General features: G+C 43.5%; 1 protein-coding gene across 1 annotated transcript in view; it reads right to left on the reverse strand.

The window, feature by feature from the left end:
* Window positions 1-1,632: 1,632 nt before the first annotated feature.
* The window catches only part of CEP350 (centrosomal protein 350kDa), a gene marked incomplete at its 5' end in the record, with an annotated part of 45,115 nt that continues 20,301 nt past the window's right edge, over window positions 1,633-26,446 (reverse strand). The window contains 11 exons of the mRNA XM_009071483.1: window positions 1,633-1,797; window positions 8,005-8,127; window positions 9,285-9,431; window positions 9,519-9,920; window positions 10,901-12,942; window positions 13,571-13,653; window positions 14,498-14,637; window positions 15,204-15,364; window positions 18,329-18,473; window positions 20,129-20,340; window positions 22,337-22,536. Coding sequence (XP_009069731.1) covers window positions 1,633-1,797; window positions 8,005-8,127; window positions 9,285-9,431; window positions 9,519-9,920; window positions 10,901-12,942; window positions 13,571-13,653; window positions 14,498-14,637; window positions 15,204-15,364; window positions 18,329-18,473; window positions 20,129-20,340; window positions 22,337-22,536 — 3,820 coding nt within the window. The remainder of the gene's footprint in view (window positions 1,798-8,004; window positions 8,128-9,284; window positions 9,432-9,518; window positions 9,921-10,900; window positions 12,943-13,570; window positions 13,654-14,497; window positions 14,638-15,203; window positions 15,365-18,328; window positions 18,474-20,128; window positions 20,341-22,336; window positions 22,537-26,446) is intronic.

The following is a 26,446-nucleotide window of genomic DNA, read 5'->3' on the forward strand; positions in this document are numbered from 1 at the left end:
TGATGTGGGCTGCAGCATCTTTGGGGCACCTCTGGGGGCTTCAAAGTGTCTTTCTGCACTCCAGTGTGTCTGGAGAATCCGACTTTCCTCTGGGTCTTGTCCCAAACAGGGACATCCACTATTAAGGCATCAACGTTCGACCCCAGACTGTCCATGTTTCTCCAGGGAAAACACAAGGATGGGAGGAAGAGGTTAGGAATGAGCACACAGCAGAAGGACACTGCAGTTGAATCCAGCACCACATCAACCACGTAACAGAAGTTCTGGGAAAGGAAGGAAACAGATGGAGCTGGGAATTTTCACATAATTTTTCAGCTCAGCCCCCTCAACTCTTCATCGTCTCCAAACCAGGTGCAGTGAAGCTCCACTCCTAGTCCTGTCTTTGTGTCCCATCTCTGGTCACTGAGGTCTGGTGGTTCTTACCTTCACCCCCCTCATATCTGCCTCAGGAAGCTGGAGGTTCCATGTGAGGAATATGGGGGTTTGGAAGTTTCCAAACCAGATGCTCTCTCAAGTTCTTCCGTCTCAAAACACAAGCCAGTGCAGCCAACTGCACAGGACACTCTCCTACAACCCACTTAATAAATTATCTGAAAATAAATAAAAAACCCACAAGCACAAAACATGCAGACAAGTCAAGCACCAGACACCACTTTCTTTGGTGAATACACTGTTCTCTACATTGTTCAAGTAACAGCTTCTCCAAATTATTAGGTGACAGCAAGGGAGGAAGCTGAGGGATTGAAGGCCAAATTCTTTTGTGAGGAAACATGTTCCACTCCTGCATGTCTCGTGCCTGAGAAAATCCTGAGTATCCATTATCTGGGAGCAACTGGTGCTCCAGGAAGAGAAGTGCTACACGGTAGGAGGAAAGTTGTCCACGGGCTCATCTTTCACGCTCGACATTAGGCAGCCTTTACCTTGCTCTGCCTTGGGACTGGAGCAAGTTGCACACGCAAAGCAGCAAGAATTCTTTACTTGTATGCAGGAAGCAACATCACCCAGTTTCCCTGGTCTGGCTGGCACCCTGCTTGGTACCACATTGCAGAAGAAAGCTGAAAACCAGCTTCACAGAGAAGTGAATTAAATGGGCTCTGGAGCAGAAGAAACTGATGCACATTGTTAGGGCTGCAGGAGAAGAGGTGTTACAATTATAACAGTGTTCAGTAGGGTAAGTCTCCACGTATGACCCAAACTTGACCAAACTGTTTCTTCTCCAAATGACTCACATTTCTAAAGATGAGTACTGATGGCCGACAGCCACTGCAGCAAACCAGCCAATATCCCAACTTAACCCAACCCTTTCAGGGAACAAGCTGAGCATGTCAAAGCCCCAGGCAGCTGCTGACAGTTGTGCTATAACTGCATTGGCACACAAACAGTCTTGAGCACTCTGCAACACAGCCTCGAGTGAGGGATCAGCTTGCTCCAAACAGCAAATCTGGAGTGAGGTCTCCAGCGGCAGCGGATGCAAGTTCAGGTCCCTTTCACCACATCTGAGCTGCCCTGAAACCTCACGTGTGGAAGTCCAGCAGCAGCAGCAGCAGCACGTGCAGGGTGTGAAGAGCAGGTCAGGAGCCAGAGAAGCCCATGGCTCCGTGGTTCTGCAGCTGGGAGCTCCCTCCAGCACTGTCAGACCAGCAGCAGTCTCCGCTGTTTCTCGTTTATCTGGTTCAGCACATCAACAGTGTCTCTGATTAAGGCCTCGAAGATCCCATCTGCCAACTGCATCTTCACACACAGCTCGTCCTCGTCGTAGTTCACCCACTGTGCTTCTTCCTCGTGGAGTTCCTGCACCTTGGAGGGTAGAAAGGCAATACAAACGTTACAATTCTGTTGCTCTGGGATAATATGCCCTGCAAAGTTCCAGAAAGAGTCCAAAGCAGTGTGTATCTGCCAACAACCCCTCTGTCTCTGTAAGAGATTACAGGAAACGCTTGGAATAGCAAAATGAACACAGATCTGTTGGAACCAGGCTAATTTCACTGCACAAATGTTTCTACCTTCAGTGTAGCCTCCATTTTAAAGGATTTAATATTCCTGCACGAGTTTTTTACCTGAAAGAACTCAGCTAATGGGATATTCTTAGCCAATGGCAGAAGCTCCATTAAAAAAGCCCTTAATTATGTATTTGCAAGAAGCTGATCCCACATGAGCCTTAAACTGGTAAGAAATCATGCAAATGCCTTGAACAGGGGAAGGAGAAAGAGAAAGGACTTTACTGCAGTTCAGTTTATAGGAATAAGAATTGGAAAACTTCAAGCAAACAACTAACTTTTCCAATTCTTCTGCATAGGAACACGTGCTGTAAGATACTATTACCACTCATTTGTATAGAATACTCCATGCTTGGTTGGATTTGACAGCATTATTGCAAATGGAATTTTGTACAGTTAATTTCAAAGAGTATTTATTTCCTTCTATTCCTGAACTGTTGACAAGGAAAATCCTTGTTTACTGGTTACTGGCCAAGAGATGTTTTAGTAAGAGACAGAAAGACATGATTTCACTCAGCAAATCAAGTCTTATCCAGAATCTCTCCATCTCCAATTAACCTTCTTAAGGATTTGTCTTAGTGTCCATTTCAGGCACACCCTAACAAAGCTCAAACTTTTTAGGAAAAAAAAAGTGGATGCAAACATCACTTGTATTTAAAATAACCAAGAAAACTTGCTGAAAGCTGTTTCTTTGCTCAGCTCCAGCAGGAAGTTCCTCTGACTATAAATCCTACACTCTGCACCCAAAATGTATTCACACAGACAAGTGGGGTGGACACCCAGATACTGCCAAAACAAGGTTAAAACATACTGAGAAGCTCACCAATCTGGGACCAATCTGTAATAGTGTTGTCTTCTAAGAGAGGACATGAGCTACAGCCCCAACTCCCTCTTTTGCTGTTGCCTGCAGCTAAACCTCCCAGAACCACGTCTGGTTTGCAGCTGACAGCTGCTGCAGCATGATGATGACTCAATAACCCCAGCACAGTGTGAAGCCCAGGAACAGGCTGCTCTGGGAACCCCAGGGAACCAGCACTGCTGCAGGGTTTGCAGCCATTCATAAGGCCTCAGATAGACAGGTGACTTCAGTCTAACACCTCCTTTCTCCCTCTCTTCAGAGTTTGAGGAGAGGAGCAGGGATCTCATCCTGCAAACAGCTTTGGGAAGAGTCATGCTAATCCGTGCTACCACAGCCAGAACCTCTTTCCCATAGAGCTGTCAAAGACGAGGTGCTAATGGCTTCATTAGGCTTCTTACTAATAAGGAAGAAACAACATTATTGGTAATCAAGTGGTGTAGGTGAAAAATAATTTAAATGAAAGGCTAAGAAGTGGCAGCTAATTTGGTGTAGGTCTGTGTGGGGATGAGTGTCTGAAACAGAACTCCTGAACTCTGGCACAGAGGTGTCCTGCCTGCAACCTGCATGTGCTGCTTGTAAATTCTGATCAAGTAAACAATAGCAGCACGCCCAGAGTCAACACAGAAGCAGCAGTTTGCAGACTGACCATGAGCTGTGTGTCAGCATCACAGACTACTTCAATAAGGAAAAGCAAGAGGAAAGATGTCACAAAGAGAAGAGGTGGTGCTGAAAAGTAGGGTTCTCAAAAAGCAGAAATGGTCTGGGAAAGAAAACGGGTGGCCCAGAGGGAGAAGGTGAAGATCCTTGCTCTAGGCAAGATGTTGGAAATGGGGAGAAGATCCTGAGGATGAGGGAGGTAGGTGGAGACAAATGCTGGGGGACACCCAAGGACCTTGACTGCTGATGTTCAAGGCTGGTAACTGGGAGAAGCTGCACGATACTGACTGAGGTGATTTGCTGCCTGACCCTCCCAGGCCAGCAGGGTCCCTCACTTTCTCCCTCACTCCTGGGGAGCTAAGTTAAGGCCTAGAGAAGACACTTGATCTGGGCAGAGAAAGGCTGGATGTCTACGAACAGCAGAAAGAAGAAGAATGCAAAACAGTCCTGGTGATTAATTTTCTCTGCCTCTATCATTGTCCTCTCTCTCTCAGAGGCACAGTGCACAATTTCCTTTGGCATTAGGAGGACTTCCTCGAGCATACTTTGGAAAGCTGAGAGAATGTGCAATTTGCAGCTGCAGGCAAGTCTTGTTTATAGTGTGGTCAGAACACGTGTGGAAACTGCTGTGCTGCTTTGCAGCCCTGGCTGCAGCCACCTGAGCCAGGCCAGCTGTGACTCCTCTGTCTGGGAAAGGTTTGATCCATTTGTTGTATTGCCATAAACTGCTTCTAAGCAATGGAGACAGTTTGGTTTTCATGGGAATGGGCTTTGCCTTGTCTTAGTATATGCACACCATTTAAGTTCTTGCATGTTCTCATGACAAAACTAAAACTTCACACATTTGATGGTAAGATCTCTATACCAGAGAGAAGCTGCATTTGGGCCAAGTCAGGAGAACAACAGTTTTAATGAACCTGAATTCCATCCTAGAGGAAAAGGTCAATAGTGATGCAATCCAGAAGGCTGGGGGGCTTGTGTGCCTTTTTTTTGTATGCACACTTTGTTTTAAAAAAACACAGAAAGAAACGAGGCAGCATGCACACAAAGGAGAAATCAGGAAATAAGATGGTCACGTAGTCCTGCAGGCCTTCTAAAAATTGTTACAGTACCCAAAAAATCCACTTAAAGTAATATAATCAGAAGGAACTTCAGAGACTGAGTAAGCATGTTTCGCTTTCTAGAGGTTCCCATTCAAAACCACAAGTATCTCCAGTCTAAACTACATTTAAGAAGTCACTAGACCATCTGGGAGTCTGAAAAGAATAAACACTCAGACAAAGTAGTGCCCTGGAAAAACGCCATCAGGGGGAGGGCAGGCAGGTGCATTCTCACAGCCCTTTGCTCTCAGAGTGCCTGGAAATCCTGAGACACACAACTGAGCATACAAGCAGGCTTTGAGTCTCCTCTTACTGCTGCAGCTCCCTTGGGTGTAGCTCTGGGGTGGCCCGAAGTGGGCTCTCTGATGCAGCCAGCTTGGCTAGGACAGCCCTGCTTTGTTGCAGAGTTTCTGCATGGAGAGAAACATTCTGGCTGTTAAGTCAACAGGTCAGAAGATCAAGCACTTTTCAGCACTGTGTTGGCAGGCTCCTCAGGTGTGAAAACTAAACACATAGGTTTGGCAGGATCATGTGAGCTTTGCTTTCTCAAGCTCTGGATGAAAGGGAAGGGGAGCTGGCAGGGAAAGCAATGGCAGAGTTTGTTCTAGCCCCATGCAAACAGATCACCACAGGGAGTTCTGGCTGAAGACCCAAGTGGGAAAAAAAAAAAAAGAGGAGTGGAAACAACCTATTGTTAGCACCTGAAGGGAGATAGGAGGGTTCTTGCTGTAGTTTAAAAACGGGTTTTGGAAGGTGATGTACCAAAATGCAATGCCTCGGCCTATGTGTACATTTGACATCATCCACAGAGCACAGACAGCACACACGTGATAAAGGGGCAACAGGAAGGGACATGAGAGGAACAAAGCAAACACCTAGATTGTCCTTTAGCTTGATTTTAAACAAGGTAGCTTTTCATAAATGTGAAATCCTGTACTTGTTTACTGAAAGCCAAGATTTGTGGCAAATGTTAATAACTGGAGCAACTATCCAGCAGATTGGAGAGATCCCTGCAGAAGTTCCAACCCAAATGCTTTCTGAGGACAGAGATGTCTGATCAAAGGTAACAAGTGAAAAGGATGATGTTTTTTTGTCACTGGCACTAAAATATGGTTAACCATATTTGTGTCAATGCTGGGAAAGCACAGATCAAAGTGAAAATGCAACTAAAGATGCAGCAACTGAGGGAAGCAGCAAAGCTCAAGGCAGAGAAAGAAGGTAAAAGACTAATTCATCCTGTTCCCCCTTAGTTCCCAGCAGGTGTGATGGCCAACTGTGGTCACCCAGAGGTTCCCAGTGTCACACAGAGAGCACCAGTGCAGCACAGGCTGCTTCTCCTCCCACGCCCCTTCACCACAAGGCTGAACCTTCAGAGGCAAAAACCACCACTGGGCACTGGGTTTAGTATGACAAACCCAGGAGGACACATCCAGGGATAATCAGGGAGAGAGGAAGTTTGGTAAAACAGCCTGGCATTTATTTCTGTGCCTACAGAAGAAATAAAAGTCCAGCCTAGCTCCTGGGTCAGGCAGCATTGGACAGTCAGGTGTGTCCAATCCACTCAAAGTCACTAAAATACATAGTTGTGACAACAGAAATCTGTCAAGGGATGTTTTAATTTTAAGGTTTATTTTACTTAAAGGGGAAATGAAGGAGCTGGGGAGGAACTGTGCTCAAAGTTTCAATGCAAATAACAGAAATTTAAGTATGTTCATACCTGCATTCAAAAGATCACATTTCATTTTAGCAGTCTTTAGCAGCAAAAGAAAGTGAACAATCACCCAGCTCATGCACATACACAACATCCCCTGGATAAACCTTCCCAAAAACTTAATATAGCATTTTCAATTGTGATTTCCAAAGAAGCTTCTACAGCACCTAAATCTACAGAAAATGTCTCTATTTACCTTCCAGGAAATTGCTCTGTTGTACTACTGGAATACACTTCAAACAAAATTAGGAGAACTCCAAAACTGTCCTCTCTGTTTAGTGCTATACCATGAGGTGCTAGGGGATAGGCAGCAGGTCTTGCACTCACCTGTATATTCACTTTTGGCCTGGGATCTGTGTTACCACTGACCTCATGACCTTAAGCACAAGCTGGGGGCTGACTAGGAGACAGAGGAAGCTGATACTTAATATTTCATAGAGCTTTTAATAAAATAAGGCAAGGGAAACTGAACACTATCTCCTTAGGTTTTCAGCCAGAAGTTTCTCTGATTGTGTCTCACATTACAGTATAAATTTGTTAGCAATGCCACTGAGACTGCCTTACTCCTTACTCTTAAAGCATGGCATGCTGCAACCTTCACAGTTATTCCCATTCCTCAGCTGAAATTTTATTACCATATTCTTGTGAGAACAAAATAAAATTAAACACATCATTTATTAAGCCAAACTTGTCAGAGCTGCATTAATCTTTGATGTCTGGGTCTGCATGTAAATCGCAGACTGGATTGTCTGAACTTCAGACTTATTTCACCTAAAGCACTTTTGATGCCTTCAACTAGCACCATTTTTTCCAGTCAGGAATCTTTCTTACTAAGCATGCTGTAAAGAAATGAGGAAGCTGGAACACAAGCATAATAGCTGTACTATTAGTTCTCTCAGGGATTTGAACATAGGAGTTTTTTTGTGCTTTAACAACCTCCACATCCCAGAATCAAGTGTATTAGGATGTATTAGAACCTATACACAGATATTCTGTTTACATACAATTAAACCCCTGGGAAAAGCTTGTGCTGGAGACCTTCCAGTGATGGGCAATTAAAAGACCACACGACCCATGACTCCAAGTTCCTTATATGTGCACGTGTGTGGAATCAATTTTAGGCATAATTAAGTGAAGCACAGTGTTAATGACGACTCATATTCCCAAGAAGAACCTTCACTATCATTAAAGCCAATAAAGATGTTAATCATCCTGCAACACAAGCCAACAAGGAACTTTCAAAAACTAGTACACATCCGGACATGCTCATCTTAGGCAGTTTTAACACTGCACTGTCTCTACCCTGGTGGCAGCTGCATCCACTAGTTCAATGAAGTTCTCTCTATCACTGTCTCCAATGAAAACAATATTACTTCAAAATAACAGTATTTTAAATTAAAGTAAGAGAACAAACATATTCCCTTCCCAAAGGAGAAGTTTACTCTCCTTTTCAGTCAAGTATTTCAGTGCTATCCTTCTGGAAATTTATGCCTTAAACTTTTGGGAGTGAGAAAATTTACACTGCAGGCAAATCAGTAGAGAATTCCCTCAAGTCACCTCACTTCATTGGCATTGCACTTTTGTTTTTGTCCATGACTGAATACTGAAAAATACAGCCATATGGCACACTTCAGTCTGCTGGACACTGTCTGACACGACTGTTTACTGCCACCCACTTACCAGTATGTGATCCACTCGGTCTCGCTTCTTCCGCCCAAACTTCATCATCTTCTGCCAGTCTGTTTTGTGATTAGGCTCTTTCCTCAGGCTGAACAACTTCAGCACTTCAGCTGCAATGAAGCTCTACAGAACAGTAAAGATTCATCATTATCACATCAGAGGTAAGAAATGAAAGGTATGCACAAAATACCTCCCCTGAAAAGTCACACTGTAGAATTCAGAATAGCTTTCTGTTTAGCTCAGAGACACACAGCACATGCACCAAAGTTACACTGCACGTCTCTCAGGCAGGACAATTATTACAGCCAGAAGCAGAGAAGAATAAAAATGACACCCAATGCTGTAGCAATCACGGGAAGAGAAACTTTCAATTCAACAGTACACAAACAGAAGATTCTGACACTTCATTTTGTGGGAAAATATTAAAGAAAAGCAGGGTGGGAGTTTAGTGTCCTTGTCCTGTGTCCCTGCTGTCCCCTGCCACACACTTTTGAAAGTCTGCTCAACTAACAGAGTGATCTAGATATTATTTCTGTCTTTTCTAGACAGTTAACATGCTGTACCTTCAGCAGGTTAATCAAAATATAGCCAACTGCCCTAAATTTTAGAAGAAACAGCACAGCTGGACAAGTTAATGTGTGTCCTGATGAGCCATATGGCTCAACTCAACTCTTTGGTGAGTGCTTTCAGGGGACAGGTTTTATGTCCAGCCCTGCAAATTTAACCCAAGTGCAGTCAGGCTCTGGCTCTTTGGGGTTTTGTCCTTTCCTGAGCACTACCACCAGTAATAGGAGACCTCCTCTGGTTTGCTAAATACAACAATGCCCTCACCAGTCAAATTTTGGGTCCCTCTGGGCAACTCCTGCTGTCCTCAGTCATGCTGGCACAGGTGTGTCTGTCTGAGTAAGAATTCAGCTCATCCCATTTGGCCCAGCCCTACCACTGGATGCACTCCAATTTAGCCATACAGAGTTCCATGGAAATCTGCTAAAGCAGCAGCCTGTCAGCATACCAATTTTATAAGATCAAGGTCATCCTGGCAATTACGCACAGAGGACTGAGGTTTAAAAACAACCGCTAGCAGCCAAAAGGACAGGGAGGCCAATCTGTTGCGTAAAAAAGGATCATTTTGACAAACTCCCTTTCAGGTTTATAATCTTATTTCTCTTCTCAACTCATCTCTCACTGGATACACTTGTTATGATCTTGTAACACTCAGGTAAGTGCCAGTACAATGTTTTTCATCTCACTTTTACAGCACAGCAAAGATTTCTTCATACCTTGATTTCATCCAGATCATTTGGATCTTTGACCCGGCGAAAATAAGCAGATGCAATCCTACACGGCTTCATCCAAATAGGTTGATTTAGATTAGGATCCTCAGCAAAGATTTCCCCAAAGATCTCTCTTGTTAGATCAAATACCACCTTAACAAAGAAAGAAGCAAAAGTTATGGCTTCTGTTGGACATGGGAAACATTCAAAGGGCAAGACCAAAGTGCCTGAAGACTGTACCTTTTTATAAACCTGCTTATTTATCGTGTCCGTGTCCTGATCTTGGAGGGGACCACTCAGATCTGTATGAAGGCTGCAGCTCTGAAGATCATGACCCAGCTCTTTCAGCTTCCAGAGCTGCTCAGCTGCTGCATGCACCATACCTTCCACCTCCACTGCAGTGTGAGGGACTGCCAGAGGCTCCTCACACGGCTTTGTCAGCACCTTCTGCACTTCTGCCTGGGGTGGCACTGCTGGTTCCTCAGTTTGCTTCTGCTGGAGCTGACGGGAACCCAGGCCATAGTCCTCATCAAACCAGTCTTGATCATCTCCCAGCACACTCAGGAACTCCCTGTTGAGCTCCAGCTCTGCAAGTCTCTTGGCAAGCTCTTCCTGACCACTGGCACCAAACACTGGGCTCTCCTGCAAGTTAAGAGCCACAGAGCAAGTATGAAAGCAGTGTCACACCGTTGTCTAACTCAGCTTGAATTTTTATGATGCTTTACTGATGCAGTTGGCAATAAAGGCACAAATACTCAGAAAAAAATGAAGAAATAGCTCACAGTAAAATTAGCAATGTTTTGATTCAAATCCCTGGGGTTTCTACCACTCTGATGAATGAATGATTTCAGAGGGCTCCCACAGAACTTAAAGACTGAGCATCCTGCTCACTGTATCCTAATGTTTACCTGTTTATGAAAGACCGAGGGGTTTAAAGACTGATTATGTGACATACAACTTCTCCCTTCACATACCAGCAGTCTCAGATCTAAATCAACAGCCTAAAACCTTTTAGCAGGCAATGGCTGTTCCAGTGACTAAGTGCCCAGACTGCTGAAGCTTCCAGTGAGGATAATATACTGAGATCCATGGCAAGGCAGGCAGGTTTACTGGGATTTCCAGCAGAAAGGCCAAGTCCTGTATCTGTATCATTGATGGCTGCTCTGAGGAAGTCTAAACTTCCACTGTTCATCACATATTAGTTCAGTGGATAGAGCAGGCTGACTCCTTAATGACCTCCACACCAATTAATTATCTTTGAGGATGATTATTTCATATCAAGAAGCGACGGGTAAGTTTAGAGTCTATTCTATTTTGCCACTTTTAGAGTGAAAACTGAGGGTAAGGATTAAATACAAGTTGAATATGGAAGCAGAATGCAACCTAAAAGAAGTATTTTTCACTTTCACATGCCAAAATGTGTCTTTCAGCCTGTGTAGCTACCAAAACCAGCCATGCACTGGGATGGACAAGAAAGGTACACAAGAACAAACATGTAAGGCACATTCACACAGCTAATCTCCACATCACCCAACAGAACATGGGACACAAACTGATGCCACACAACATTCCTCAGAGGAACAATCAGCTCTTTAAATCACTGCAAGACATCTGCTACTCACTGGTCTGGGGCACATGTCTGGAGAGGAAAGTTCTTCTCTGTCATCTTCCAAATCAGAACTTAGGAAGAAGTTATTCAGTCCATCTGGAATCTGCTTTTCAACCTGCTGGGATGGGGTACTGGATTCCTCCTTCACATCACAGAGCTCCTGGTTGCTGAGGTGGATTTTCTCATTCCTCACCTTCTTTATCTGCTGTAACTGGCTGACTGTGTCTTTCACAAAATCTCTAAGCAGACTGTCTGTCAGCAAACTGACCTTTTCCAGTTGGTCTTTTGACTTTTCCTCCTCTCTAAGTGGTAGTCTGAGCTGTGCTTCTAACTGGTTCTTTTCTTTTGTCAGCAAATCCAGAAGAGGAGTCGCAGACTTCTCCACAACTCCAGGAGAGAGATCATCTAACTTTTCAGCACACTCTTCTCCCAGTGTCTTCTGCCTCTCCAGTTTTTCAGAAAGGAAATCAGAGATGTCATCCACCTGAACAGTGGAAATCTCATCCACGACACTAGAAGTAAGAGGAGTGAGGCTGGGCTCCTCGTTCACAGCCTGCTTCAGATAATCCACCACTGACTGTTCTTGGGCAATGGAACTAGGAGTTACAGGTATCTCCTTTATGCTGTTTGCTTTAGATGACAATTCTTCAACCTTTTCCTCAGCTGAGGCTTCTGAAACACCTCTGTCTGCAGGAGCTTTATTCTGGGAATAGTTCTCTGTTGCATTTCTTTTCTGGCTTTCATCCTCTTTGCCAGGTTTGGAACTTCCTCTGTCTTTCTGCTCAGCTTTGTGTTGTTTCTCCAGTCTATCATCAAAGAATGAGTCCTCATCCTTACTTATATCTAAATGGCTGTTGATACTTTCTGTAAAGTGAGAGATTTTTTGAGGAGGGGCAAAAATACCATGTCTGTCTTCGCACTCGAAGTATTTAATCCCATCATAAGTTCCATTGTTGTTCCCTTCAGGTTCATCCAACTCCACACCAGCCCAAAACCCTTTGGCAAATTTAGTCAGACCTTTGAACCGCAACGTTCCAGGTTGGACTTGACTCACAAGTACTCTATCACCAACGTTGAAATCTGATAAACTATCTGTTTCTTCTGTGGCAGAGACCGAGGCCCAGAGCGGTGAGCCCGTGGGGGCCTGTTCCTGCTCCACATCTCTGCGTTCTGTGTTCTTCATAAGCTCTGCTGGGGACTTGAGCTCTAGCAGCCTCTCTGAGTGCATGCTGTCAGAGAGAGACCTCTCGCTGAGGTGTTCACTGATGTCCCCATCGCTGCCGAGGCTGGGGGACGCGCTCTGGCTGGGCTGTGTGTGCTGGGACTGCTCCCTCAGCGACTCTCCGTTAGCTGATCCTTCGAAGTCGTCCTTGTATCGCTCCCCAAGAAGCGTTTCCTCAGCTGAAGCTTGTTTTCTGGAGGAGGAGCCCTCAAAGTCTTCAAGGTATGATGCCTCTTTTTGACTCAAGAGCTGTTCTGAAAGCAGAGAAGGTTTTTCCTCTGCGGATTTGCTGAGCTTGTGAGAAGCCTCCTCTGCACTTGGGGCAGTTAGAGCATCTTTATCTGCCACACTCTGTTCTGAGGTGTCTTCTGCACCATGAAGACTTTCCACAGCCAAATCAAATAGTTCCTTCTGAGAGAGTTTGTTTTCAGAGCAGAGGTCCAGTGAGTGCTCCTGTTCTTTATCTAATGTCAACAAGACATCAGAACTCTCCAAAGGCTTAACATGAGAACCTTCAGTCTCATATTCCTCTGACTTTATGTATTCCAAGTCTTCTGTAATCTCAGATTTCTGACTAACAGCAGCATCAACACCAGATGCATTGACCACTTTGTTCACTGACTCAGGGGATATCCTGCTAATGTCTTTCGTGTCTTTGAGAAGAGCTGATGAGGGGACACTATCTGAGCAATCACCAGATCCTGTTCTGGAACTCCTTGGTAATTTTAAAACCGAGGAAGGTATTCCAGAAGGTTCTCCTGCACGAACATCTGTCACAGCCATCTTCTTGGTGTGCACAGACACAGACCTCTCAGTCTTCGATGACAGAGCATCTTGAAGGAAAATAAAAAATGAATTTCAGTAGACTGTACAACCTGCATTGTTTGATTGAAAAGGCAACAAAATTAACATCAAGGTTTCTATGCTAAAGGAAGACACAAACTGGTGCCTTGAAACTAACTGGTGCTATGAACACGAGCAACATTCACTCAGCTCCAAGGTTCTCATGCTTTCTTTCTGATTCTGTCCCTTGTACCAGTATGTCATTATGCCATTGTCAGGGCTCAGTTATTTGTTTGCAAGCTGCAAACACAACCAAGATTAGAATGGGAGATAATGGACAGATAATGATCAACAGCAAATTATTGAGAAATATCTAAAAGGAAAACCCCCTTTCCTAAATTCTTCATTATTTTTGCTTTCCTCAAGTGATGAAGGATCAAGAAACAAAAGAAAGGAAAAAGCTTCTCATTTAATTATGGCATCATACAAACCTCAGCAAAAGCAGAATCCTACTAAATAAAACCAGTGAAAAACTCAGTTTGCTCGTTGTGGCTTTATGAAGTCTGCACCCTCCCTTAAAACCTCTTCAACAGGGTCAACAAGGGAAAGGTTAGAGAACTCTAAAACAGTCAGTCTTCAAGTTCTTCACCTGCAGTATGGATTCCTCCAGTCACGTACCTGCATGTTCTGAAATGGATTCCAAAGATGCTCTGGATCTCTCTGATTCAGTCAGTGACTTCCAGTTTTTAGTTGTCTCAGGCCTAAATTTGAAAAATCAAATTGTATGAATCACAGTTGCACCAGACCGTGCTGTTTGGTTTTTTTCTCTTTTGTTTTCAATAGATAAAAATGGAAATAGAAGCATCTATAATTATAATACCACACCAAAGATAACATAGGTACTTTGCTTTGTCAATGTCCTGTGACCTTAGGACACAGGAATGGGGACAGAGAGGAGAGTCTGGTGAGTCCTGGAAAGCAATTTTTTAAGACTAATCAAACTTCTTTTTTTCCAGCCAAGGAAAAAAAGAGAGAAAAAGAAAATAAGTTGAGTCCTTTGGTTTTTTAGTGCATTCAAGCACTAAAATTGCACCATCTGCTGGGGAAAATGAAGTGCTTAAAAATACAGCAGGAAGGGCAGAAACGAGTTGAATTCTCCACCTTTTAAAGCTTAAGATCTCACCCAAATTAAAGCTGTAAAGATGAACAGATTGCCTCACACAGTCCAGTGGGCATGATGAATGACCAGAATGGGGAAAAACATTCCTTCAGGTCTATCATCCATACAAACCATTTGGCACAATTCTTGCACAACTGAAAATTATTGTTCAGAAAAATACTCGAAAATAGGCCCTGAAAGGCTGGGCAGGACAAAGGTGAGATGATGATATGACAAAAGTGAGCTGCATATGATTGCAAGGACAGTAGAGATCCATCTGTTTTGAGCCTGGCGAGATCAGCAAATAGGTCAACAGGATACTGCCACTGTCCCGTGCTCTAAGGCAGAACCACCACCAGCTCTCCTTGTACTTATGGTTTCTGCTAGAACAGCAACCACCACACAATTCCAGCATAGCCTCAAACAGAAGGAGAAACCCCAGTTACCTGTGGAGTGGTGGTGCCTTGATCTTAGGCTTTTCAGCAGCAGCTGAGGATGGAGTTTTTATCTGAGGTTTGGCTGTTGGTGATACCTCCAGATCTTGGCTCAGCTCTGCTTCAGTCTTCTTGATAAACTCATCATAGGACTGCACATGGAAAACGATTACAGCTGTGAATATACTAAACCCTAACTACAGTTCAGCAATCAAAACCTACTAGATGAATCAAGAATGCACTCAGTTTCTCTGTAAAGCAATCTGTGTAACTTCCTAAAGCTCTACAGTGGTGAATCTTAGACATTTCAACACTTCCCTTTCAAAAACAAATTGTATGAGCATCACTCTTTAATCCAAGCTAGGACACTAATGTGTACAAACACACTAGCAGCCCCTTGAATGCTGCTACAAACTCATTAAAGACAGACATTTCAAAAGGGAAATGCACTTTTGCCTCAAGGTTCTGGTTCGTTATTGAAAACAGTTAAATAGCCAGAACAAGGTCAGGCTGAATGGGGCTTGGAGCAGTCAGGTCTAGTGGAAGGTGTCCCTGCCCATGGCAGGGGCTGGAATGAGATGATCTTCCAGGTCCCTTCCAACCCAATCATTCTGTGATTCTGTGTAACAGCCACACTTCTATCACAATACTGTGTCTTTCACATTATCACCCTTGGATAGCAATCTTTTACTTCACCCTTCTTCCCACTGTTCCTAACCTCCAGCTGTTTGATCAGACTGGCTTCCTGGGCCTTCAGTCTCTCCTTTTGTCTCTTCTTCTGCTCCTTTTTCAGCTGGTAAACCACAGATTTCCTTTTCCGTAGTTCATCCTTCAGGGCCCTGATACGTCCTTCGATGTCACTTTGATCAGAGGTGGTTTCTGAAAGAGTTTAGTTTTAGTCTGTGTAAGTTTGCACCTCACAAAAGAGTTCTGTGCAAAGCAATAAACAGTCATTTCATAAATACAAACTATGGTCCAAGCAAAAACGTGCTAAACTTTAGGCTCTTATCTCAGATCCTCCACACTATTACATACATATGAACATATAACACACTTAAGAAAAAGTGTTGCAAGTTATTTAACTTAGAGGAGAAAGGCTCTTGTTACCCAACTTATTCACATCAACCACCCATGTTTATGGTCTTCATCATTAACCCATGTCACATTGGCTGTTGCAGACAGTAATTTTCTGACATATTAGAAAACACGACACCTCAAAGAAGTGCACCAAAAATAGATCTGAAAGATTTGTTTGCAATGACAATATCAAGTTTCCAAGCTACAGAGTACACTTCACTGATGAGAAATTTCCCTTGGAACAATGGACTCCAAGACAGGTTGAAGTTTCTGGCCCACTCAGATTTTCTGTCACCTAGACTAAATACATCTGTGCAATGAAGAGCTGACTGGTCAACAGCTGGAAGGGAAGTCAGTTTGCACCATGCAGAGATTCTCACTGTTGTCAGCCTCAGGATGATGTGCTCAGGGTGAGTGCAGGTGGTGTTAAGCTCAGACATGTGGTAGATATTCAATATTAGCTTCTACCTGGCATATCTTTGCTCTACGTTCAATTTCACAGCTCCTCCTATGGTGCCACTACTGACTGCAGCTATTTTCCGTGTGAACAATTTCATTTTTTTAATTAATTATCCTTAGCAATTTTAGTAAGCTCTCCTCCATTCCCCTCCAATCCCAGAACTCCCTGCACCCTGACCTTCCAGTCCTTCTGATAATGTTCCCTGGGACACTGTCCCCACATACTTAGACCCAGTCTCTGCATGATAACCCCATTCCACCACTAACTCTGCTGCCTTCTGTATTCCCACTCTAACTGCTGTTCTTATTTTCTTATTTCCTCTTAGTCTCTCAGACTTTACAAAAGAATTGCCTCAGTCTCTCAATACTTCTTTTCCTCCCACCTGATTATGTCCACTTGTTTCTTGTTTTAAATGTACACCAACACAGTGCAAAACAAGATCCTTGTCCCAGATTGACGCTACCACAATTAAGTATCAAAAACTTAAATATTTCTCAATGAACTGCAAAATATTTATCTGATAGAGCCTTACTGGAGCTCCTCCCTGAGCTGATGTGCCCCTTCTTCTACAGCAGTTGCAGGAGCTCCTAAAAGGAGGATCTTGTCTGGTTTATTTTCCTAATGCTCAAAATCACCTACAATGCTTTCCGGAGCAAAGGACTGTAATGCTCATAAATGTCAATGACTTTACTGAACATTCTAGAAAGTCACCAGTAAGTTCTGGTCAGCTAGCAGGGACAACTGGACATTCTGCTAATCCATCTCACTTCTGAAGGTAACAAACCACCACAGTGCAGGATTCCATCACCAACAGCAGCCAGTAAACACAATCAAACTGCTGTAATCTCTCTCCACTAGCAACTGTTGTTAACCATTTAAAGAAATTAAAAAACAAAAACCCAAACAAAAAGAATGGAATCTCCCTTGCTAATCAGGAGCACTTTGTGATGCCACTGTAATTAACTGCTCCTCCCAAAAAGTAAGTGACCACTATGTAATTACAGCACTTCTTGATCAACTCATAAGGGAAAGATCTGCTCATGCTTTCATCCTTGATGATCTTGTCTACACATGCATCAGCCTGACAAAGCAATGATTTCATTACTGCTCAGCAGCTCAGAACACCTGTCTCTTTACAATGGAATGATTTATTGGGAAACTATCCTGATTGTCTTCCCACCTCTTACACCTTTCTCCAGCATCTGAAATCAAGGATTGTCCATACTTGATTTTACAGAAGTTTATTTTTGTGACCACTGTTGCCTGTTCTACATGTCAAAACGGCTTTCTCACATGGCTGCTGAGTCAGAGCTTGAAAACGACGTTATCAAGGTGCTGAAAACTTCCCTGTGTGGCAAACTGCTCTCCAGACAGAGCCCCAAACACAAATTACTCAGTGTTATGTGCTCATTTCTCACAGTAAGTTATCCAACTGTCACAAACAACACCCAGTACACACAACAGAACCTCCTAATTCTTCTTCCAGTAAAGACTCATGGATAAAAACACAAGCAGGAAAATGCCATCTCACTTGCTAGTAAGTACTTTGTGATGGTCTATCAGCTGTGCTCTGGAATACAGTATGTTTTAGAGACTAAAAGCATGGAAAGGGTCAAAACAGCCTTCACAGGTGAACAGAGCTGATGATGGTGACCCACTGAGTGGTGGCTCAGGAAGCCTTGCAATCCACATGACTAACAGACTGAGAGCAGAGCAGGGAAAGGGCTGCTCTGTCCCACTTCACTTCTAATGTTTTCTCCCTCAGCACTTACTAGTGGCCAGCTTGGATACTGGACAAAAGAGTATAAAGAATCCATAGAGCAGATCTTGTATTTTATAGCTCAAAATGCAAACGTAGGCCCCACTTTACTGCACACAGACCAAACTCTCCTCCAAAAATAAAAACTATGTCCTGAAGTATCCACTGATAGTGCACATGGCAGTGCAGGTCCAAGGGTCTCACCTGTACTGCCATACAAGAGAGCAGTGCTGCTTCTAGAGCCAGGCTATGCTCACAAGGAAGTGTTTTTAAACTTAGGACCACCTTAACTGCTGACTCTTACCTTCTTCCAGTGCAGGAACCTGCACTGCTTTCCAAAAGAAGAGATAATGTATAGACCTTCTTACATTAACATCTTCTTAAGCTGAAGCAATCAAATTACATAATGGGAAAATACTCCCACAAACCTTGGCAATTTCCAGGAATTTATGTCTGCCTCCCCACACCTATGCCTGAATTCAAGTTTACTTGTTAAAAGCAAATGCTTTGAAAAAGCAAATTAAACCCAAGTGGATATTACACTTACCTGACTGTGTCATGGACAAAGATTCATCAGACCAGTTGTGAGATACCTGATGAGACTTCACAGGTGAACGTAGCTGTCCTCCTGTCCTGTGGCTGCCTTTGCTGGAGTCTTGCTTTGAGACAGATATGCTGCTTTTGGGAGGAGACTGAGAGAAGAAAAGGATAAGTAAGTAACTGCAGTTTGAAAGTAGGAGATCACTGTCACGAGGAGTGAGTTACAAGGAAAGAACAGCATGACAGGAGAACATCTCAAGAACAGTGGTACCTAATACAATGATCTTAATGAGAATTTAATCTTTGCTAGACACCAAAACAAAAACACCAAGAGCAGCAGTTGCTCACTGCTTACTTTGAGCCCAGATTTCCATAAACCTGCACAGACTACTCTATTACCACCTAAGTGAACTGACACAGTTCTGACTCACAGGTGTTCAATACATTTATGTCATCTTATTTGGTTACAACCAGGGCGATAGCAACTCCTAGTAAATACATAAACGAAATCAAAAGGACCACTTCATGCAGGGGGTGCAAGATGACATCTCAGATCAGTGAAACAACAGAGTACTATTTCTCTGAGGAACAGAAAAAAATTTTTTCTAAGAGCAAATGTTCTTCCAAAATGCTGCTTAATGCTTCAACATTATCCCACAAACCTTTCACACACCTTGAACATAAAATGTCTAATATGTGCCAGAATTTACTTCACTATCTCCTCAGCAAACCTTCCAAGAAAGTATCTGTAATAAGTCTAGATGAGCAGTTCTTCTACCCCACAGACACTCCATTTTGTCTTATTGAGCACAAGGCAAAGTTATCAGGATGAAACTCATCGAAATTATCAACCAAGTAGAAGTAACAGCTGGAAGGGAACAATAAGGCAGAACACATAGATAGGCTGAGGAAGTTAGGGCTGTTCAACCTGGAGAAGAGAAGGTTGTGTGGAGACCTCATAGTAACTTTTCAGTATCTGAAGTAGCCTATAGGGAAGCTCGAGAGGGACTCTGTGTTAGAAACTGCAGCGACAGGACAAGGAGTAATGGGGATAAATTGAAAGAGGGGAAATTTAGGTTAGATATTAGGAAGAAGTTTTTCCCTGTGAGGGTGGTGAGACACTGTCCCAGGTTGCCCAGGGAGGCTGTGGCTGCCCCAACCCTGGCAGTGTTCACAGCCAGGTTGGATGAGCCTTGAGCAACCTGCTCTGGTGGGAGGTGTCCCTGCCCAGGGCAGGGTGTTGGGACTAGATGATCTCCAAGGTCCATTCCAATCCCTTAACGTCGTATGATTCTATGATAAATAAGTATCAAGCAGAAACTAAAACCCAAAGGATTGTGCATGAGGTTACAGCTCAGGATGAGGTTCTTCATCCTGTAGCTATACTTTGGCATACATTGCTTGCCAATAAGGCAAAGCAGAAAAACAGAGCATAGCTTCCACGGCCTCAAAGAATTTATACAATGGCAAGAAGGTAGCCTACAGCTAAATTCACACTGCTAAACTGGGTCAGTGTTCCAGCACTCAACACTGCATACCAGCCTGACGTACGCAAAGCGTTTTGCAAGGCTACCTGCGAGTTTAAAAATATCTAAACCCTGTGCGGAAGCAAATTTTTCCTCCAGACTTCAAAGCACATGTCTGATCACAATGATTACTCACAGCAACGTGAAATGGTATCACCAACACAAAAAATAGCTTGGTTAATAGTCGAATCTCTGCTTTGGCAATGGGTTGGTTATAGTTACTACTTCCCTAATAACCTCTCACAAGTGTAAGAGTACACAGAGCATAAAGGCTCACTCACAAGTTTGCCAGGTGAGGTAGAGGACTTGAAGTCTTCAGAATAAGCCATTTCTTCATGAATTGTACTCTGATCTGGGCTTTCTGGTTGTCCATGGCCCATGGGCTCTGATGGGACAGACTCAGCAGCCAGACTGCCAAGATCTTCTAGAATAGAGCTTTCACTGTTCCGATGAGAGCAAGAAGGCACTGGAGACTCTTCTTCACTAGCAGTTTCTGAGATTTAATGAGACAAGAAACAAAGCACATAAGAACTTGCACCATCTTATGTGCCTTCAGAGGCTGAAGGCATAAGGCTGAAGGCATACTTTATATGCTGCCTGCATATACAGTAGCAACTGCTACCAGTACACGCCAAACAGGCATTATTTCACTCACCCAGACACTGATGTTGGAATATTCAGCAAGAACAAGATGCTTACCAGAGAACTATGATTTTGTGTTCAAGAAACAACTGGAAGTGGCATGGGTACAAGTTGAAGGAGGGGAAATTTAGGCTAGATATTAAGAACAAGTTTTTCCCTGTAAGGGTGGTGAGACACTGTCCCAGGTTGCCCAGGGAGGCTGTGGCTGCCCCAGCCCTGGCAGTGTTCACAGCCAGGTTGGATAAAGCCTTGAGCAACCTGCTCTGGTGGGAGGTGTCCCTGCCCAGGGCAGAGGGTTGGGACTGGATGATCTCTTAAGGTCCATTCCAACCCCTAAAAGTCTATGATTATATGACTTAGTGCCATGGTCTAGTTGACATGATGGTGATCAGTCAAAGGTTGGACTCAATGATCTCAGAGGTCTTTTCCAACCTAAATGATTCTGTGAAAACTGCCAAACACGTGATTGCTGACCATCTAAAATCAAGAGGTTTTCAGGACATTCTAACATTTTCCAGACAACACACTCAAAGAAAGATTATTAGGGAAACCTGTCCTTCCAGTTGACCATAGACCAGCAAGAGTCACCATTAGTCTGAAGAAGTCATGGAGGAGCATATAATCTGCAAGCCAGATCTTGAATTTAGAATTGATTGCTTCCTTTACAGTAGTTACAGAAAACATTTTAATGTCATGATTTCATCATGAGTCTCTCAAATGGCAACAAGCAAAATAATAAGTTGGGTGTTCAATATTCCTGTTTACTAAATTCCGCAGGAGTCACAGCACTGCTGAGGTAGCCATGGAAAACTGTTCAATATTTGGGCAAAGGCTGGGGAGAAGAACTTCTTCTGAAGCAGGGCTGTGCCTCAGTGCTGACTGGGAGATACAGCTAATAGGAAGCAAGTGTATTTTCTCACCTATTGATGAGAATTCAGCATTCATGCTGAATTTTTGTTCACTGGAACTTACTGACTCATACCAATATCATCTTTAAAATGCCTCACAATGCCTAAAATCCACATGACTTTGGTGACAAGTGTAATAGGGCCTAATTCTGAATTCCCTTTGCGCATTCTAAGGAAGTCCTGCCTGCTTTCAGCAAAGTGGAGAAAAAAGGAAAATCGATTGTTTTTCGAACAACCCTTGAAGTTCCATTATCTTCTCCCACTGCAATCCAGTTCTCTGTGCTTCATGCTCCAAGTATGGCCCACTTCAGACAGAACAGTAAAGCTGTAGCTCCAAACATCTGGGAATTTAATTTTTCCTCACCATAGCATCATTTATGCTAATTACATCCCAGCACACTTCAGCACAGCTGCACAGTTCAAACTGTTACGTAGCATTAATGAGAGAGGGAAGAAAAAAATGCTTTCAATTTGTTGAACACACAGGCAAGGGCGAAGCAGCCCCTGACAGGAGCAATCCTCACCAACAGCACTAAGGCTAACAAGCGGACACACTTTGCTCACTGGGGAAAGTGAGCAAACTACTCACTTTCTGGGGAAAGACTCTCAGCAGAACAACATATTGCAGTATTTCTGCTTTGAAAGACATACATAGTTTAAATTGTGTCTAGAAATGATTGGGGAGATTATGCTGCACTGTTCACTTGAGAGGATACACAGCAAAGGACAAATACACATTTAACTACATTGTAAAATAGGCTCAAAAGAACAAGGCAACAGAAGGCAGCAAAGAGTGCAGAAACTGAGACCCTAAGAGTGTCCAGAGAACAACCACCACCAAAACATCAAAAAAGGACAAAAGTGCAACCCTAATCAATCGCTGTGTCAAATTTTGCTCCCCTCTTGCCGTTTGCATCGCTTTCCCCCACTTCCCATTACCTTTGGGCTCACTTCTCTGATCTCCCAGCTCTTTCTTGGCTGTTTTGGACTTGAGCAGCTCTTTGTCCCAGGCAGCCAGAGCCTGCTTTTCTATGCGCCGTATTTCTGCTTCCTCTGCATCCAGGCGGCGTTTCCACTCCAGCAGCTCTTCAGCATGTTGTCGGCGCTGCATCAGCTTCTGTTCCCGCTTGGTTAGGAACCTGACAGACAGAGCAGAAGACAATGGGAAAACAGCCAACCACACTCAGAGATCCCCCATCCCCAGAAGCTCTACTGCCACCATTCCTAGAATTATAGTGGTTCAGTTTGTTTCCTAGAATAATATCCACATTATCTCCTAGACTTCTGATGTGCTGCTGAAAAAATACCCACAAGTAGACTAGAGCTTTTCTCTCTGCAAAGTCTACAACACACTGTAAACATGCTATTTACATTTTTAAAACCTTCAAAATCATTAAAAGTGCTGCAAACTACTCACTAAAGTGACCAGGAAAAGTTCCCCATTTCAGGATAAGAAGAGAACCTGTGGCATTAAACTGGAACCCTCTAGAAAGCAGTGACTAAAAAATGAACCTTTTTGCTAACGCCAGTGACAGAAAAATTGTCGCCTCAGCTGCCCCACCATTCTTTCCAATATAATTACAAGAGAAGGTGATTCTGTATTAATAGCTCTCCCAAATTACTGGAGCTTTGATCCTTCTTCCTTTAAGCATCATCTCGATGGCCTGCCACACTTGGAATGCTAATTGTGAGCCGACAGCTTCAGGAGAATAAGGATGCTGGGCTGTTTCTTCCCAGCTACTAACACATCTGGCTGCTAGTTTAAGTGATAAAAAGGAAAGCTCATGCTGAAAATTAGGTATTTTTTTTTCTGACAAGAGAGTTCTTAGGTGATCCATGAAACCTCAGAAATGAAGAAATGCTCACAGAATTTTGTGGGTATGAAGTTTTTGTGCACACACTGGTTTAGTTTGCCAGCCCTTGTCTTATTTCTGAACAGTGAAGTAACCAAGACCACAGCACTTAACCTTTCAGACAGTAAGTGGAAACAAGTTCAACACCAACTGCACACACTTTCTCTGGCACACCAAGTCCAGAGAGGAGTGTCTATCAATCCATTAATCTCCTGCACTGAGAGTTTAAAATGCCACAGAATCACTCTGTAGAACATACACAGTTTGCCAGCCAGAGAGTTTGTCACTGGTACAGAAGGTGTGGTGCTGCTAAAGGCAGTCTGCACACACTTGGGATGCTTTGTTTCTGCAAATGCCTTCATAATTTGTAATTTTCAAGCCATCCCAAACACTTAGCATCAAAGCTTTTAAGATGCAAAGCAGATAATAATCTCATTTGTGCTTTTTAATCTCTTGAGTTTCAAAAAACCCTTTTATTCACAGAGACTGAAATGGCCAACTGGCTGATCTGCAGGTCTTGTCTGCTAAGGGCCACTTCTTGTTTGCTCACTCAGCACTTGTTCTGTCCCTGGAAAAGTGAGCTGGCAGTTGATCAGAAAGGTTAGGACTTATCTAAGTCCTTCTCTAAGACAGACTCAGACAAGGTGGACAAGTGACACAAAGAGAAGTTTCACAAGTCAGTAAGACATGATCAGAATCTTCTTTCTGATGATCAGAACAAGAGCAGGTGAAAAACAGAAGCACCCCAGAGTCTCTGGAATCTGCCACTTACAAGTTTACAGATTCCATGATTTTGTGCACTACTTCATCACTTTCTATAGACAAACATCAAACATTGTCTGCTCTCAGGCAAAACTGACAGGTTGGTGCCATTAACAAAGTAGACTACAGACAGTAATTGCATTACAAACATGACAGGGACAGTGGTGATTATGTTGTGTCTTTCACCAGCACTATCAGATTTAGCCACTCTTACTCTCAGGCACAAATCAGTTCCAGTTACTCTAGATATGTACTTGGAACTTGTTGTGGAGGTCTTTATACAATGATCTCAATGCAAAAGGCAATTTCTTCTTCCTTTACCCACTGTTTGATTCCATCAGAAAATCTGGATCTTTGCAGTTTACTGGATCTTAAGGGAGGCAAAGTCCAGTTGGAATAAAATGCAAGAGAAAGGCTGAAAAAAATGGATTCAAAGGAGCAGGACTCCTTAAAAGCAGATGTCAAACGAATTAACCCAGATGACCACAAACAGGAGGAGAAATAATGAAATGACCGCAAAAATAATTACCACACAAGAACTAGTTAATAAGGAAGACAACAGAAGTAATGGGAGACAAAGAGGATTCTAACACTCAATCTACACCGAGGATCAAAGCAGCATGGCCAAAGATGCAAACCCTTTTCTAACCCTGAGGCTTAAAAGGACAGAGCCACGAGGTAGCACACACACTGCCTTAATATTCACTCCAGTCTAGAGGGTTCCAGTTCCAACACCAAGGGTACACATTCATCCTCAAAAGCAGAAAAAAAAATGAAAAGCACATCTGGCATCTCTGCAGCTGGAAATGGGGGGGGAGCAAAGAGGAAGCAGCAGCACTCAGATTACACCAGCATGATGACAAAGTTAGCTATTTCTCTGCTACTAATATCACACATTTCATTCAAGCATTTCAAGTACTAACCTGGAAACATGAACCTGCTGCTCTAACCTGTACTTGTACATTTTTATCCAAGGTATATTCAACGTTAAGTCCAAACTATGTGGTTTCAGCAGCTATTCTGAAGTAGCAACCAGGGAGCAAAATGAACTGTTGGACTGCTACTCAGAACACAGTAAGATATTGCAATCACAGAATGGTTTGGGTTGGGAGGGACCTTAGAGATTATCTAGTTCCATCCCTCTACCATGAGTTGGGACTCCTTTTACTAGAACAGGTTGTTCTAGCCTGACCTTGAACACTCGCAGGGATGGGGCAGCCACAGCTTCTCTGAGCAACCTCTGCCACTCCTCAAAACCCTCACAGGGAAGAATTTCTTCCTCACATTTAACCTAGATCTACCCTCTCTCAGACTAAACTATTACCCCTGCTCTATCACTACAGGCCCTGGTAAAAAGTCTCTCTCCATTTGTGTTATAAGCACCTTTATATATTGAAAAGGCCAAGTAAGGTCAGGCCAAAGTTTTCCCTTCTCCAGACTAAACCACCCCAGCTTTCTCAGCCTTTCTACATAGGAAAAGTGTTCCCATCTCTGATTTTTTTGTGGCCTCCTCTGGACCTGCTCCAACAAGTCCATGTCTTTCTCATACTGGGGACCTCAGAGCTGGACAGAGGACTTCAGATGGGGTCTCACCAGAGTGGAGCAGAGCAGGAGAAACACCTCCCTCAACCTGCTGGCCACGTTTTTTCATGCAGGTCAGCATAGTTGGTTTTCTGGGCTGCAAGTGCACATTGCTGGGTCATATCCAATTTTTTTGGTCCACCAGCATCCTCAAGTCCTTCTCTGAAGAACTACTCTCAATCCCTTCATCCTGTATCAGCCTTCATCAGCCTGTACTGATAGTGGGGATTGCCCTGACCCAGGTGCAGAGCTTTGCTGACCTTCCTGAGGGTCACACTGACTGGCTCACTCCTCAAGCCTGTCCAGGTCCCTCTGGATGGCATCCCTTCCCTCCAGGGAATTAGCTGCACCACTCAGCTTGGTGCTGAGGGTGGACTGATTCTCTCTATCTGTATCATTGGTAAAGACCTGGAAACACTGAGGCAAGTGAAGACACTGAAGAACCTCTAAACTTTCTAGGACTGAACAGAGCATGCTCTATCAAAGAGTCTATCACTTGAGAAATATACAGTTACCTGACCAATTGGTTGTAGATATACAGCTGGAATTTGGGGTGGAGGTTGGGAAAACAGACACTGAGAGAGGCCCAGTGGTGAGACGTAAAGACAGAGAAGAAGTAGTGAACAGGAGAGCAGTGTCTACAAAATAAGGAGGAAGAGTTTAAAACTAAGATAGCAATAAAGGCAGAAAGAATGAGAAAAGGATAGCATCTAGCAAAGAATTTTAAACTTCATTGCATTTAACATTGTATAGTTATTACCCAACATCTGCAGTAGAAAAACTATACACTGTTATGCAGAAGGTTATAGATCACACACTTATAACAATTCATTTTCTGTTAATGCAAGGCAAG

The sequence above is a fragment of the Acanthisitta chloris genome, unplaced genomic scaffold, assembly GCF_000695815.1.
Source record: "Acanthisitta chloris isolate BGI_N310 unplaced genomic scaffold, ASM69581v1 scaffold8740, whole genome shotgun sequence".
Classification (NCBI taxonomy): Eukaryota; Metazoa; Chordata; class Aves; order Passeriformes; family Acanthisittidae; genus Acanthisitta; species Acanthisitta chloris.